This window comes from Triticum dicoccoides, chromosome 2A (genome assembly GCF_002162155.2).
Source record: "Triticum dicoccoides isolate Atlit2015 ecotype Zavitan chromosome 2A, WEW_v2.0, whole genome shotgun sequence".
Classification (NCBI taxonomy): domain Eukaryota; kingdom Viridiplantae; phylum Streptophyta; class Magnoliopsida; order Poales; family Poaceae; genus Triticum; species Triticum dicoccoides.
The window spans coordinates 41,710,716-41,724,691 of record NC_041382.1 but is presented as its reverse complement, the minus strand read 5'-3'; the positions used below and the strand labels follow the sequence as shown (position 1 = coordinate 41,724,691).

Genomic DNA, 13,976 nt, shown 5'->3' with positions numbered 1-13,976 from the left:
CCACCTGCAACCCCACGTCCAGTCGCATTGTCACCGGCTACGGTTTGATCCCGTCCAAGTCCTCGCCGACGCTTCGATCTCGGGCTCGGGCTTCGCTGCCCTCTCACAAGGAATCGACTGACACAGTTTCTCATTCCAGTCGTTCGAGAGTTAGCAAAGCTGCAAAAAAGGAAGCAGAGTGGAATAAGAACAAACAAAAAAACTTAGCACGTAGGCTTTTTCTCCCCTTCCCCTCGGCAGCTAAGTTAAACTTTTCACTTTAGGATTCGCCGACGAGCCATAGATTCCCCTCTCCAGCAGGTAGGGGGGGGGGTGACTCCAGGTGCCTTCCTCTGGGTGGTACTTTACATTACATTTTTTAGTCCTCGCATATGCAATGCTCAGACGAATGTGGACGAGTTTTCTTCGAATTTGTCTTTCGGGCTCTAATCCTACTCGAGTTGTCCATATATGAATGTAATCGACGAAGCTCCGGCATAGGTTCCCGTCGTCTTGTCTTCTTGGGGCGGCGAGGTTAGGGTTTCTCGCCGTCGTGCGTGCGCGACAACAAGATTTGATGCCAGTTGCTTTAGATTTATTCAAGGGATAAAAGACGACGAATATAGCTCTAGGATGGTGGTCTTTAGGGTCACGTGCACGAAGATTTTCCGTTTGTCCTCGACAAGGTCAGCCCGGCTCTGGTGGGGAGCGGGGACAACGGCGCTTTGGCAGCTTGTTTTGACGGCGGTAGTGGTCATTTGGTGGTCTAGAGACCTTGATGTAATTTCTTTTATGTTTTAGATGCTTTAAACTTTTGGTGGACTTTTAAAATAGGTTTGGATCTTCTTCATAAAAAAATGAACTAACACAAATAAAAGAATATTTCACAGCAATAAAAAACCGGCGAGTCAAATCGCGCCTATACTTCCGGTGGAAAATATCAACGGAGGCCACGCGCGAACTATATATCACGTACGCAGTCTTGTGTGCTGGGCCGTGAGCAGAGGATCGAGCAGTTTTCGGTCACGCCCGCATGGCTCGGTTTACGACTCAGCTCCTCGCCTTGTTTCTCCTCTTCCTCTCACATCTCGTGATCCCCTCATCATCGGCGACAACTCGGCTGGGAGCCGATCTGCTGGGCGCGGCGCGTGCGCCCCCGTTCGAGTCATGGCTGCGCGGCCTGCGTCGGCGCATCCACCAGCACCCGGAGCTGGCCTTCCAAGAGCATCGCACAAGCGAGCTCGTGCGTGCCGAGCTCGACGCGCTCGGCATCCCATATGTCTGGCCCGTCGCCCAGACCGGCGTCGTGGCGACCATCGCTGGAGGCGGCGGCTCCGGGCCAGTCGTCGCGCTCCGGGCCGATATGGACGCGCTCCCCCTCCAGGTCCGTAGTCATACTCATACCCTGCATTTCTATATCGTCAGTCGTCAGTCGTCACTAACCATTGTTAGGAACTTAGGATTGCTTCATTCGTTCGTGAGATATGAACCTGTTTGATCCCAACATAATTCAGACTGCTTCTTCTTTTTCTTGGAAAAGAGATGTGCAGAGAACGAATTAGAGTAATTAGGACAGGATGTGAATGTTAATTTTTTTCAGAAATATAAGTGTCAATGCTAATGCATGGTTGTTATGAAATGTGATTTAGCTAATACACAATTATGTAAACCAAATGACATATCCTCCAAACAGTGTAGCAGTACCATTAGCTGGTGCTGCAATTTCTTTTGTCCTTGTGATACCGATAGGTTACCTTGTGATACCGACAGGTGACTCGCTCAGGATTCAGGAACCCAATTTTCTGTTATGCGTCTACATCTCTTTCTCCGAATCCGCACCGATGTGGGTTTAATTCCGTCGTTTTATCTAAGAAGTATCCAAATGTGCTGCAATCAAGTGACCATCATGAAGATCGCCGCAGCAGCCAACCAAAACTATTGCCATCACCGATTAATTATTGTTTGTTTGTTGTGCTGCATTATGAAACTTAACCACATAGGAAACACAGAATGTGGCTTTAGTGACACAAAGTGGATAGATCAGCAGCTACATGAGGCAAAACAGAAATTATTAGGTTATGAAAATATTAACCATCTACTTGAGATGATTTTTTTGGATTGTACGGATGTAGCTGCACAACATCAATCATTGGTCCAGACAAAATACGGCATGTTCTATGTGCAGCTTGCAAAAAACAGAATTCAAATCAACAAGGACCTATCTTGTATAGAGTAATCAAAGCTCTTGCTGTCATGTGTGCTGCAATCAAGTGGCCATCGCAGCAGCCAACAAAAGTCTTGCTGTCACCGATTAGTTATTGTTTGTTTGTTGTGCTGCATCATATCATGAAACCTAACTACATAGGAAATACAGAATGCCGCTTTAGGGACACAAAGCGGATAGACCAGCGCCTACAATGAGACGAAATGGAAAATATTTTTCCATTATAGGTAGTATTTGGCCCGTATTCTGGAAAATTAACCTATTTGATATGAAATTTTGTTTTGGATTGTACGTTGTAAGCTGCAAGACAATCGACATCAAGCATTGGTCCAACCAAATACGACATGTTCTATGTGCAGCTTGCACAAAACAGAATTCAATCAACAAGAACCTAGATTGTATACGAGAATATTCTTTGCTGTACAGTGGTGTATTGATTTGTTAGTAAATAGTGATGGCATTTGATTGACAATGGCACGTACGGTGGTCCTTGGGCAGGAATTGGTAGATTGGGAGTACAAGAGCCTCGAAAATGGCAAGATGCATGCTTGTGGACATGATGCCCATGTGACAATGCTTCTAGGAGCTGCCAAGCTACTTCAATCTCGGAAGGAAGATTTAAAGGTAAACTTACTGTGCTGATCATACTCTTAATTTTAACATGGTGAAATTGAGAGGATTATTACGTTACATGTAACATGATATTTTGTGTTGGAAATAACAAGCAATGCTCTTTTGTCAGTCCAGACAATTTTGGTATATAGTTCCATTTCAGTGCCTGTGGGCACCAGGGTTCAACATTATAACTCAGTCAGTTCAGCATATAAGTAGTACTCTCATTAACATGATGTATCGTAATGTGAATTCAAATTTATACGACTGAGAATGAGAAAACAGTTCAATTTGTGTCATTGTTGCTTGACCTTCAGGGTACTGTCAAGCTTGTGTTCCAGCCTGCTGAAGAGGGCTACGCCGGTGCTTACTACATTTTAGAGGAGGGTGTTCTCAACGATGTCTCTGCCATTTTTGGCCTGCATGTCTTCCCACATCTTCCTGTAGGCGTCGTTGCATCGCGGCCAGGTCCATTTCTTGCAGCTGCAGCTCGGTTCACCGCAACGATCACCGGAAAAGGCGGGCACGCCGGTAACCCTCACGATGCCGTTGACCCTGTCATTGCTGCTTCCTCCGCCATTCTCAGCCTTCAGCAACTTGTCGCCCGTGAAACCAATCCACTCGAGTCAGCTGTACGTGATTAATATGTCTAGCACATATATCCAAAGGTGGCCAGGCCACCATTAATCTGCATATGAAACCCCTGGGAAGTGAGTGATAACTTGGTCGATGATTTACTACTTCTTTCAGGTGGTGTCTGTTACACAACTGAGAGGAGGTGATGCTTACAATGTAATTCCCGAATCTGCGTCGTTCGGCGGCACCTTTCGGAGCATGACTGATGAAGGCCTGTCATATCTAATGAAAAGGGTGAAAGAGGTAGGACAAATTATAACACCCCATGCATTCTCTCCTATCTCAAGTTTCCAGTCAATGCTTTTCCTCCACCATTTGACATGAGGTACTGACAACCTGATGCCTCTCTGGAAGACCGTAGAAGCCCAGGCAACCGTGCACCGCTGCGCAGCCACTGTCGACTTCATGGAGGAGAAGCTAAAGCATTACCCAGCCACCGTCAACGATGAAGGGATGTATGCCCATTCCAAGGAAGTGGCCGAGGCCATGCTCGGGGAAGCTAATGTGAAGGTGGCTCCCCGGAGCATGGGTGGCGAGGACTTCGCTTTCTACGCGCAGAGAGCGGCGGGTGCATTCTTCTTCATCGGCGTAGGTAACGAGACCGCCATGGACAGGGTGCATCCGGTGCACTCCCCGCATTTCGTCCTCGATGAGGGTGTTCTTCCTATTGGAGCTGCGTTTCACACCGCGGTTGCCATTGAGTACCTGAACCGCTCCTGAAAACTACAGGAGCATGAGTGAAGGTCCGTCTTGGATTATGGAGTGAAAATTCTCTGATGTCCGTATAGTGTTAGATATCCAGAATCGTCTTCATTTGCTTGATCGGAAGCTATATATGTGTGTATAGTATGTTATGTGAGATGTACTATTCATATGTAGCATGCATGATAATTAAGACAGTTCAGTAATTTAAGTGTAGCCGTTTGTGATTTTCTACATTTGGAAATTTTTTTCGAGACCAGACATGACACCTGCGTGTATATTCATCAAGTTAGAAAGAGATATGTGGCACAAAGAAGATTTGGCCAAGAAGCCACGCCCCAAGGAAAGCACTAACACAACCGGCTGACTATGTTCATGTGTCCTCGGCGCCGAAGTCTTAAAGGTGGAGACAATTGCCATACAGTGATACAGAGTGGAACTCTTACAGCTCCGTCACCGTCCCGGTGTCGATGTCGAGGCCGACATGGCTGTCATATGAGATTGTGTCTGGGTTTGGTCCTATGGGTTGATAGTTTCTAATTCGGCGGATTGTCGTCTGGTGCTCCCCCGTACTTGGCCTTGTCAACGATGACACAATTCAGTTGCCATCCTTGTAAGGGGTGTGTCTTATGTCAACTATTTTAGAGCATTTCTAGCCGATCCTCTAAAAAATAGAGAAGTATTCGGTTGAGTAAAGTATAGTGGAGTAATTATACTTCTCTAAATTTTGACCGTTTCGAGCCGATCTCGTAAATTAGCGGAGTAAAAATCAAATTCGGTCATGTTCAACACAAATTTGATCGAAACAAACTAAACTTAACCGAAATTCGCCACATGGCCATAATAGTTCACATTGCCATCAAACGAAACATACTCTACTACTATAACTAGTGTCATTAAAACTAGTACTTAAAACTGGTCGCTATCTGAACGCGTGAGCGACAACCACGTCTTCATGTCGATGCCACCGACCATGGGGTCAGGGTTTGTGCCGTCGGCATTATTTTCTGGTCGAACACTGTAAAAGAAGGGCTCCAACCAAGATCCGCAACCCCCACACTGGCCCACGATGCGGCCAGGGGGTGGTCACGCCACCTGGCCGTATCAGGCCCTCGGGCATCGTCTTGTGTTCTATGCCCAAAAATCATATTAAATCACCGGGGTATTTTGACCTTCCTAGATAATAATTTTATGTAAAACCAAAAACATGCAGAAAGCAGCAACTGGTACTGGGCACGAGATTAATAAGTTAGTCTAGAAAAAATTAAAAAAATATGCACCAAAACCATATATAGTTGATGCTAATATAGCATGAATACTTAAAAAATTGTAGATAAGTTAGACACGTATCAAGGACATTGAAGAAAAGCAAAAGGTTGGATGAAGTAGCAAGGTTTATCGTAGCTACAGTTCGTTTGTTGTGGGAGAAACATTACCAGAAGGAGACGAGGGTGATCCAAAAAGTTCCCCCCTGTGGACATTGATGCACCCAAGCAGATCTTTTTCTGTTAATGTTTTTCTAAGCACTAGCTACTTAGAGCTTTTTGTAAAGTGCTTAGTAATTTTCTTTTGTTTCAGTGACATAGATGTCTTTTTGCATGTGTTTTTCGTAGGTGTGACTGTAATTTTCACGTTGATGAACATGCTGCTGTGGCATGGGACATGGCTCCCGAACTATGGACAAGCCGGCATAGAAAACATGGGGAAACTTTTGGCCGTCTCAATGATAAACTGTGACCTTTTTTTAGGGAAACTTTGGGAGCTTTTATTCAATAAAGGCATTCATGGGGCAGTCTGCAATGAGACTACTGACCAAGAAGGAGGGGGTAGAGTCTAGCCAATTTCCGGTTACCATGAGTGAGCAAGGATGCTTAGCACACAAATGGGCTGGCAGATTAGTTGATCTAGATACATGTTGAACTATAAATGTACCAAAAACGAAGGATGGCTCTTCAATTTCATCTAGTATCGGGGCCACAACAGAGCGACCTGTGCGGCGAGAATTCTAGAGGTTTACCAACGCCAAGCAGTCCGTCTCCAATATCAAATGTGGTATGCCTCGTAGGTTGGCGAAAATAACACCCTCACGGAGCGCGAGCGTCTCCATGATCAGGGGATTGGTCACCCCCTCGTGTGGTTTCCACCAAACTCCGAGAAGGCAAGTGGCTGATCGAGCAACACCCCCTGCACCTCCTTTGCCCTCATCAAAACTGATTGCCCCATCACAGTTTATTTTGATCACTTCCTGCTCTGGAGGCCTCCAGCCGTGACCTGGTAGTATGGCTGCATGTTGTTGAGGAAGCTCAAGCAAGGCCAGGTCCTCCCGAACTCTCCTTACAGCATTAGCTGGGTCAAGTTGATCATGGTCGCGTACCCATCTGTTTCTGGAGTGCCATATCGACCACATCACCATAACAATCTTTGTTCTCTCATTGTCCGAGAACCGGCTATCACAAATAATATCCCGTGACCATGTGTCAGGGTGCAGCCTCGGCAAGCGAAAATATCACGAACCAGCTCTTGAGTCTTGACGCCACGTCCAATTGTCAGTATCGATCAACTCACTTACCTGCTGGAGTGTCGTATTTGCTGGTCTAAACATTGGTGTCATGGATACAGTTTCAGGAATCCACTTGTCCTGCCAAATTGAAATGGTAAACTGTGACCTGAACAAGGTTATCTGGCAGGAACGTACCGTGACTATACGCCGTGTGTACTGTGAGGGCACTCGGCTTCGTGCAATGTACGCTGGGTGGGTACGCCGCCTGTTTTTGGGCCTTGTCTGTACGCCGAGTCTCACGGATTCACCGTGCGCCACACACCTGATGCACAGAGCTTACAGCCTTATGCGTCGGGTGGCCGATATAAGACTCTCGGCGTATATGTAAACACAATCCAGTTTTTCCCCCTGTGGTGTATACCCCGTTTAGGGTTCGCTCCTCCTCCAAACCCCCGGCCCAAACCCTTCCACGACATGACATGGGCGCCGCCGATCGCATCTCCGGCCTCCCCGACGCTCTTCTCGTGCGCGCCATCTCCTTCCTTCCTGCCAGCGACGCCGCCCGTACCGCCGTCCTCTCGCGGCGATGGCGCCCGCTTTGGCCGTGCACGGACGCCGTCCACCTCGACTCTCGGCCCTACGCCGGCCTAGACGACGCCTCCCCGGTCAACTAGCGGCTACTCCAGGACGCCGACGCCGCCCTTCACGCGCCGGGCCGGGGTCAGGTCAGAAAGCTCTCTCTGTTCGTGGCCTCGCCCTACGAAGACGAAGAGTACACTGCCGGGAAGTCCTGGGCTCCGACTCGTGGGGCAGCAGGGACAACCTGGTGCACATCCTCCTCGACGACCCGGCGCTGCATGGTGTGGAGGAGCTGCGCGTAGCGGTGGAGATGAAGCAGGACAGCTACATATACAGGTTCCATCCCGCCGTCCTGCCGGCCGGCCAAACGCTCCGAGTGCTGGACCTCGCGTGCTGCCATCTGGAACTGCCGGCGTACGGCGACGTCAACGTGTCGTTCCCCAGCCTCCCCGTGCTGCGTCTGCATAGCTGCGGCTCGACAACGATGGAGCTCGAGAGCTTTATCCGAGCCGCGCCCAACCTCGGCAGCCTGCATATCGAAGGCTATTACTTCAACTAGGACGCCGCCAATTCCAGCCGTCGTGGTTTCAGCCTCCACTGCCCAAGCCTTGTCACTCTCACCTTGGACATCTCTGTCGTATCAATCCACCTCGACACGCCATGCTTGCGCACCTTCAAATACAAGGGCATGTTTGCGGATTTCTCCGTGAAGTCGCAGGCGAACAAGCCGAGACGAGTTGAACTGGCGTTTACTATTTGGCCATGTCCTAGGTACGGCGAGCCGGAGAAGCCATGGTTTCCCTCTTTATGGAAATTCCTCCGCAACCTTCGGCACGCCAAGATCCTCAAACTGAATGTGCCAGATATCAAGGGCATCGCGATGGAGAAGGACGAGCAACACAAGCACTTGGTCACGTTGCACAGCCTCGAAGTCGAACGGCTAGAGCTCGAAGGGCCATCTGATCCAGACAAACACAGAGAGGATGCAACTGTTGCTATTGCAATCTTGCTCCAGTGCTGCCCGGTGATGAACAATTTGCAGATTCGGTTCAGTGCAGACCGTTTTCGCTACATAGGGAGGGGGGCGGAATCCCCGTCAGATTTTGATGTCTCTCTGGATTTATTCGCGAGGCGCCACTCAAAGGAGGTTCGGCTCATGCTCGAGGCTGATGATGATTCCGAGCCGCTACCTGGTCTCTCCGATTGCTGGTTCGGTTGCGTGCATAATCATCTGAAAAATGTGAGGTTGCAGTTTGAGTTGAAGGAGTGGAATAGCTTTGAGGTCTGCCTTGCTCGATTCTTTGCAGAAAATTGATATGGTGCTTGATGTCCTTCAAATTGAGGATGTGAACCAGACCTATTTAAGCCATGTCAACCACAAGGTAAAGAGATGGAGATCACCTAGTGCGTCGAAACTCACGAATAGCCATGCCGCCGATGGGCATGTCAAAGTGATAACAGGGTTATAGCTCTGTAAAAATAGGCTAGAGTTAAAAAATCTACCTTTTTGTTGAATTCCATAGTTCTCCCTCGTGCACTTAGAATGATATTATGATGATCATTTATTGGCATGTGTCTTCAGGCAATTATCGTTTCTATTTCTTCCAAAATAATCTTCATTTTCTGTTAAAAAATATAATCTATTACTGATGTATTGAATTGAAGTCAAAAGTCAAAGATTGAAAGTTGTGCAAATATAGTTTACTAGAGATGGTGTTTTCTTAATTCATATTCTCCTAGTTGTATTCCAGAATCATTAGCGACAAAAAAACACAACAGAGTTCTGAGAAAAGCTTGAGTTCTGAGAAAAGCTTGCCTGAATTCTTCCTCCATCTGCCTCTAGCAAGGATGCAGATAGGGGGGTGGGGGTGCACTCTGCGAGAATCCAAGCAGGGCGGGATTGACTTCGTTGAGGTGCTCGCTTACATTACCTTATGTAGCTAGCAATTGCGACAGCTACTAGTAGTATTTCACCTCTTCAGGTATTCTAAAATCCATGTCGACCTACTAGTACTGCAAGAAATGAAAGTGAATGAAAGAACAATCAAGTGTTTCCATTGATTGTGAATCATATATTATACAAGAATTTGGGATGACTTTGGAGAGGCATCGATTGCATGAAGGGCATGTTGGCGTGATAAGGCGTCCGTATGGACGTTCGCGTTTACCTCATCGGGTTGGAAACACGCAATTTTGAATATTTTACCTCATCTGTCACTTGTCGCTGCGTCACCGCCTCTATCATGCTTCATCCAAATCAACTGATGTGAATCAGGGCGTCGCCCCCGCTCGGGCGACTCGGGCGGGATCTCGATCCCTAGCCGCCGCCGGTCCCCTCCCCTCCCTTCCTCCCCTCCCTCCGCCACCGCCGAAGGACGCCGCCGGCGATGGCCCGGGGCTGACGGCGGTGGCGGGGGTCCTCCCTCTTGCCTGCACCGTGGGGGTGGTGCGGCGCCCCGCGGCATGGGTGGCGCGGCCGATCTGGCCTGGCGGCGCGGCGGCTGCCTCGGCCAAGGGCCGATCTGGCCTGGCGGCGCGGCGGGCCTGCCTTCCGGCGGCGGCGCGGCGGCTGCCTTGGCCAGGGGCGGCGATGGTGGGGTGCGGCAGCCGGTTCGGCCTCGGGCTGCGTGGCGGCGTTCGGCGGCGGCGGCCGGGTCTGCGGCGACACATCATCTGACCTCGGATCAGCGGTGGCGGCATGGAGGGCCTGGTGGTTGGGTCGGCACCATGCGGGTTGTGCCCTCTGGACAGATCTGATCTGGCCGGTGCGGCCTGCTCGTTGTGCAGCGGCTCAGATCGGCGGCGACCCGTGCACACATTACGTGATGGAGGTTCTTCGAGCGGATCCGGGTGAAAACCTTGTGCTCGGCTTCATGCCATGGCCGGCGTTGGTGACACCCTGTTGTGTCATTACCTTCTTGAAGGCATCGCCGTGGAGAAGCTCTAGACCTCTATCCGCTACCTCCGGGGGAAACCCTAGATCAGTTGATCGGATGACGGCGGCGCGTTGGTGTCGTTTCCTCCTTGGGGCGTCATTCTTGGAGGCGTACACGGGATCGAGGGACCAGCGGGCGCCTTTTTGGTGGAGCGGTGCTTCATCCTTCACATTGATGACGGCGGATCTCGGCGGCGTGGTGCGGTGGAGACTCGGCGCCTGATGCACGGTGATGGACTCGCGCAGGTGGAGGTAGTTGTCTGGCGTCAAGGTGGCGTCGATGACGGAGTGACCTCACAAGGTAGAAGCCTCAATATCTGCTCTGAAGACGGACATGTGGAAGATGGCGGCGACGACACATGTGAGTGCGTCAGACCAGTTTATGCCCCAGACCCAGTATGTGGCTCGGATGGGGCTTCTGGCTTTGGATGATAGGATTAGGCGAGTAGTCTGGGTATGTGGCCCAGGTAGCACCCCTGCATCATTTGGATAGGAGTAGTGGTATATGTTGTCAAGATGGCGGATTCAGGCATATTGTTGTAATACTTTGTAAGGTCCTCGAGAATAATCAATAAAGTGGCTGTATGCATCTCCCAGATGCAGAGGCCGGGGGTCATCCTCCTTTTCTAAAAAAGAAAAAAAAACTGATGTGAATCAGAATTTCAGGCAAACAAGGATTAGCAAAGCCGGTCTTATTTTCTATATACGTGTAAGCACGCACGCTGAGGCTGCACACATCAAGCACTTAAACACTCACAAAACAAGCATCAAGCACTTAAACAAAGCTCGACAGTGTCTGCGTAGACATTCTGTTCATTAATTTCTGCCACGCCTGAATTAAACTCTACACAACGCAAGAAATTCCGCTAGGCGGCTAGGCCTGTATGAAAAACACGCTTAACCATGCATTCACGAAAAATGTCATCCTCGTAGCAACCAAACTGACCCTTAAGCCAGGGAGCAGTCAGGTCAGCGTCTGCTGCAGGATCCTGGGCACTGTTGTGATGACAATGGGATCCGTGGGATGGCTTCCCAGTTTCAGCTTGAGCCTCCCTGTTAGAGTTGTGTCGAATATTGTGTACAAGGTAGGTTACAGTTGGACTAGGAGTTGTATTGTGTTTACATAGGATGTGGAGTCGTGTCCTAATAGGACACTTGTATCCTAGGCCTCTCATATATAGCGGGGGTAGACACACGATGTAACTTATGCCAACATAATAGCACAGGCGCGCAAGGGGGAGCCGGCGGCGTGTGCCAGCGCCCGGGTGGCCAGGGTGCGATATTGTGACGGTGTCACGGGGAAGAGCGCCCGTAGCCAAGCCCCGGGGATGTAGCCATATCGGTGAACCTCGTTAACAAATCTCGGTGTCGTGCTCGTGTGATTGCTTGGTCCTCGGATGATCGAAGGAGTGCCTCGGATTTATTCTATCAAGTGGTATCATGAGCTAGATTGTCGGGAGGTTGTCTGGATTATTGATCTATTGATCTAGAGGAGAACACGTGGAAGCTGTCAACAAGATCTTCCGAGATGCAACGTGTGATTGAAGACATGGCAGCGTAGTTGTTGCGTCGGTGGATCAAGGTTGCTCGAGTTGAAGATTCATGAAGGCCGGCGTCGTGTTTGGAAGAAGCGATCGGAAGACAGGCGGCATCAAGCGAGCACGTTGGAGTTCTTGCCGATCGGATCTGTACATGATCGATCTGGTTTCGGAAGACGGGCGTGTAGCAGCGGATTCGAAGCGCCGCGGACCAACTCGAGTGTTGGTGGGTTGCAGCCATGCAGGGAGCCGTAGCCAACGTGGCTTGTGGGCATGCTAGGACGTGGCGGGCTGGCCCAGGTGGCTGGTTGTGTGCGTTCTTGATGGGCTAGGCCCTTGTGCAGCCATGAGGTGGACTGGGGTTACCAAGGCGTGCAGAGGTGCTGCTGAATGATACGTGTGCTATGCTATGAGCGAAGGAATCAGGCATGTGAAGATTTGTTTGGACAAAAAAAAGGCACAATGTCTAGGCTTCATGTAAAGAGCGTGCGTGTGTGTTTATGGACAGATTGGAGATGTGTCTTTGCTGCTAAGGGTACACGGAAATGCACTAGCAAAACAGTGACGTGAAAAAAATAATTGTGCAAAGAATTCTTTGGGTCAGGTTTGCATGGAAGTTTTTTCCGTCAAGATTGCTGAGAGGGCTCGGAGATTATGTGAAGCGGAGGACAGTGCGTCATACAGGATCATGCATACACATGACGTCTAAGATATGCACAGATGTGCGGGCGGACACGACGCAGGGTGGAGCATGGTTGTAGTCGGATATGTTCGGCTTGGTCGGACTGGACAGTCTGACGGATCGACGCAAGTCGGTTGGTACAGAAGACGGTGGTGGGATCGGCGACGACGACATAGGGGCGTGGTGCTGATGATGACCGACTTCTGGGCGTGGACACACGTGGCGCAGGCCTCGAGGGTTTGTGTGGCTTTGACAAGACTATGACGCGGGGTTGATTCAAGACAGTGTACACACGGAGCTTGAAGTCGACGGGGCGCGAGGGTGGACTGATCATCTACCATGGAGTCATGTTGAAGGTGGAGCTGGATTGAGGGGCTACGGTGTAAGGATCCAGAGAATCGAAGCCTATTCAGCTGGAAAAAAGCGAGGGACGCGTAATTCGGATTGGAGCCCAATGGTCTGATGAAAGCGTGAAACTCGTCATCGGTCGGTGATGATCGGTGATGCTCTGCAGTAGAGGTTGAGTGGTGCGGGTTCGCGACCCTTTGAGACTTGATCGGGACAGCGGAGGCTCGACGCGGTAATAACGGCGAGGCGTGCGACGCGCACGGGACATGGAGACGGGCCAGGGCTCTGGTGGTCATACATGTGGTGAGACAACTGCGAATTTGACTCGGGATGACTATAAGCAACGGTGAAATTTCTTCAAGTTTCAGACAGGCGGTCAAGAAAGGAGCGGTGATTTTGAGTTCAGGTAACTCTTATGTGTGGCACCCAATATGTGAGTTATTCACTTTCATGCAGGTCAGTGATCAGTGTGTGATAATGTTGACAGATACTCTGGAAGTTAGGAGCACTGACTAGAGTAAAGAGGAACTTAATTTTGCTCGAGTGTTGACTGTGGTCAGGAAAAGGAGGGACTACAAGTTGTAGGTGAAGTCACATGGAGTCTTTGGGGTAGCAGCGGTACTCATGGGATAAGCTCAAGTCCAATGTACATGGAAGTTTGACACATTGACGAATTCAAGGTAGTGAAGAATATTCGTCAAGGTGGAGTTTGTTAGAGTTGTGTTGAATATTGTGTACAAGGTAGGTTACAGTTGGACTAGGAGTTGTATTGTGTTTACATAGGATGTGAAGTCGTGTCCTAATAGGACACTTGTATCCTAGGCCTCTCATATATAGCGGGGTAGACACACGATGTAACATATGCCAATATAATAGCACATGCGCGCAAGGGGGAGCCGGCGGTGTGTGCCGGCGCCCGGTGGTCAGGGTGCAATATTGTGACGGTGTCACGGGAAGGAGCGCTCGTAGCCAAGCTCCGGGATGTAGCCATATCGGTGAACCTCATTAACAAATCTCGGTGTCGTATTCGTGTGATTACTTGATCCTCGGATGATCGACGGAGTGCCTCAGATTTATTCTAGCACTCCCGATGTTGCAGAACATGGGGAAATCGGCGAAGAAATGATGGAAGCCACTGGCGAATAAGTTCATTCTGTCGGGCTAGCCGTACGTGATCTCTCCCCTGCCCTGCCTTTTCGAAAAGCATTCATTGGTGTCGTATACTGGGAGGAAGCGCCCCC

The 13,976-nt window shown here is 49.8% G+C and overlaps 1 protein-coding gene across 1 annotated transcript; it reads left to right on the top strand.

Moving 5' to 3' along the window:
* The first annotated feature begins 959 nt into the window (after positions 1-959).
* Positions 960-4,389, top strand: LOC119353079 (IAA-amino acid hydrolase ILR1-like 8). Its single transcript, XM_037619659.1, has 5 exons — positions 960-1,363; positions 2,702-2,827; positions 3,133-3,447; positions 3,566-3,694; positions 3,806-4,389. The coding sequence occupies exons 1-5, from the start codon at positions 1,013-1,015 to the stop codon at positions 4,169-4,171; spliced, it is 1,287 nt and encodes a 428-aa protein (XP_037475556.1). The 5' UTR covers positions 960-1,012; the 3' UTR covers positions 4,172-4,389.
* Positions 4,390-13,976: the final 9,587 nt, after the last annotated feature.

Excerpts from the sequence above, each read along its gene's own strand:
- LOC119353079 (XM_037619659.1), top strand. The coding sequence starts at position 1,013 with ATGGCTCGGTTTACGACTCAGCTCCTCGCCTTGTTTCTCCTCTTCCTC. Across the intron at positions 3,448-3,565 it reads CCAATCCACTCGAGTCAGCT|GTGGTGTCTGTTACACAACT; the intron begins GTACGTGATTAA and ends TACTTCTTTCAG. Across the intron at positions 3,695-3,805 it reads TAATGAAAAGGGTGAAAGAG|ACCGTAGAAGCCCAGGCAAC; the intron begins GTAGGACAAATT and ends CCTCTCTGGAAG.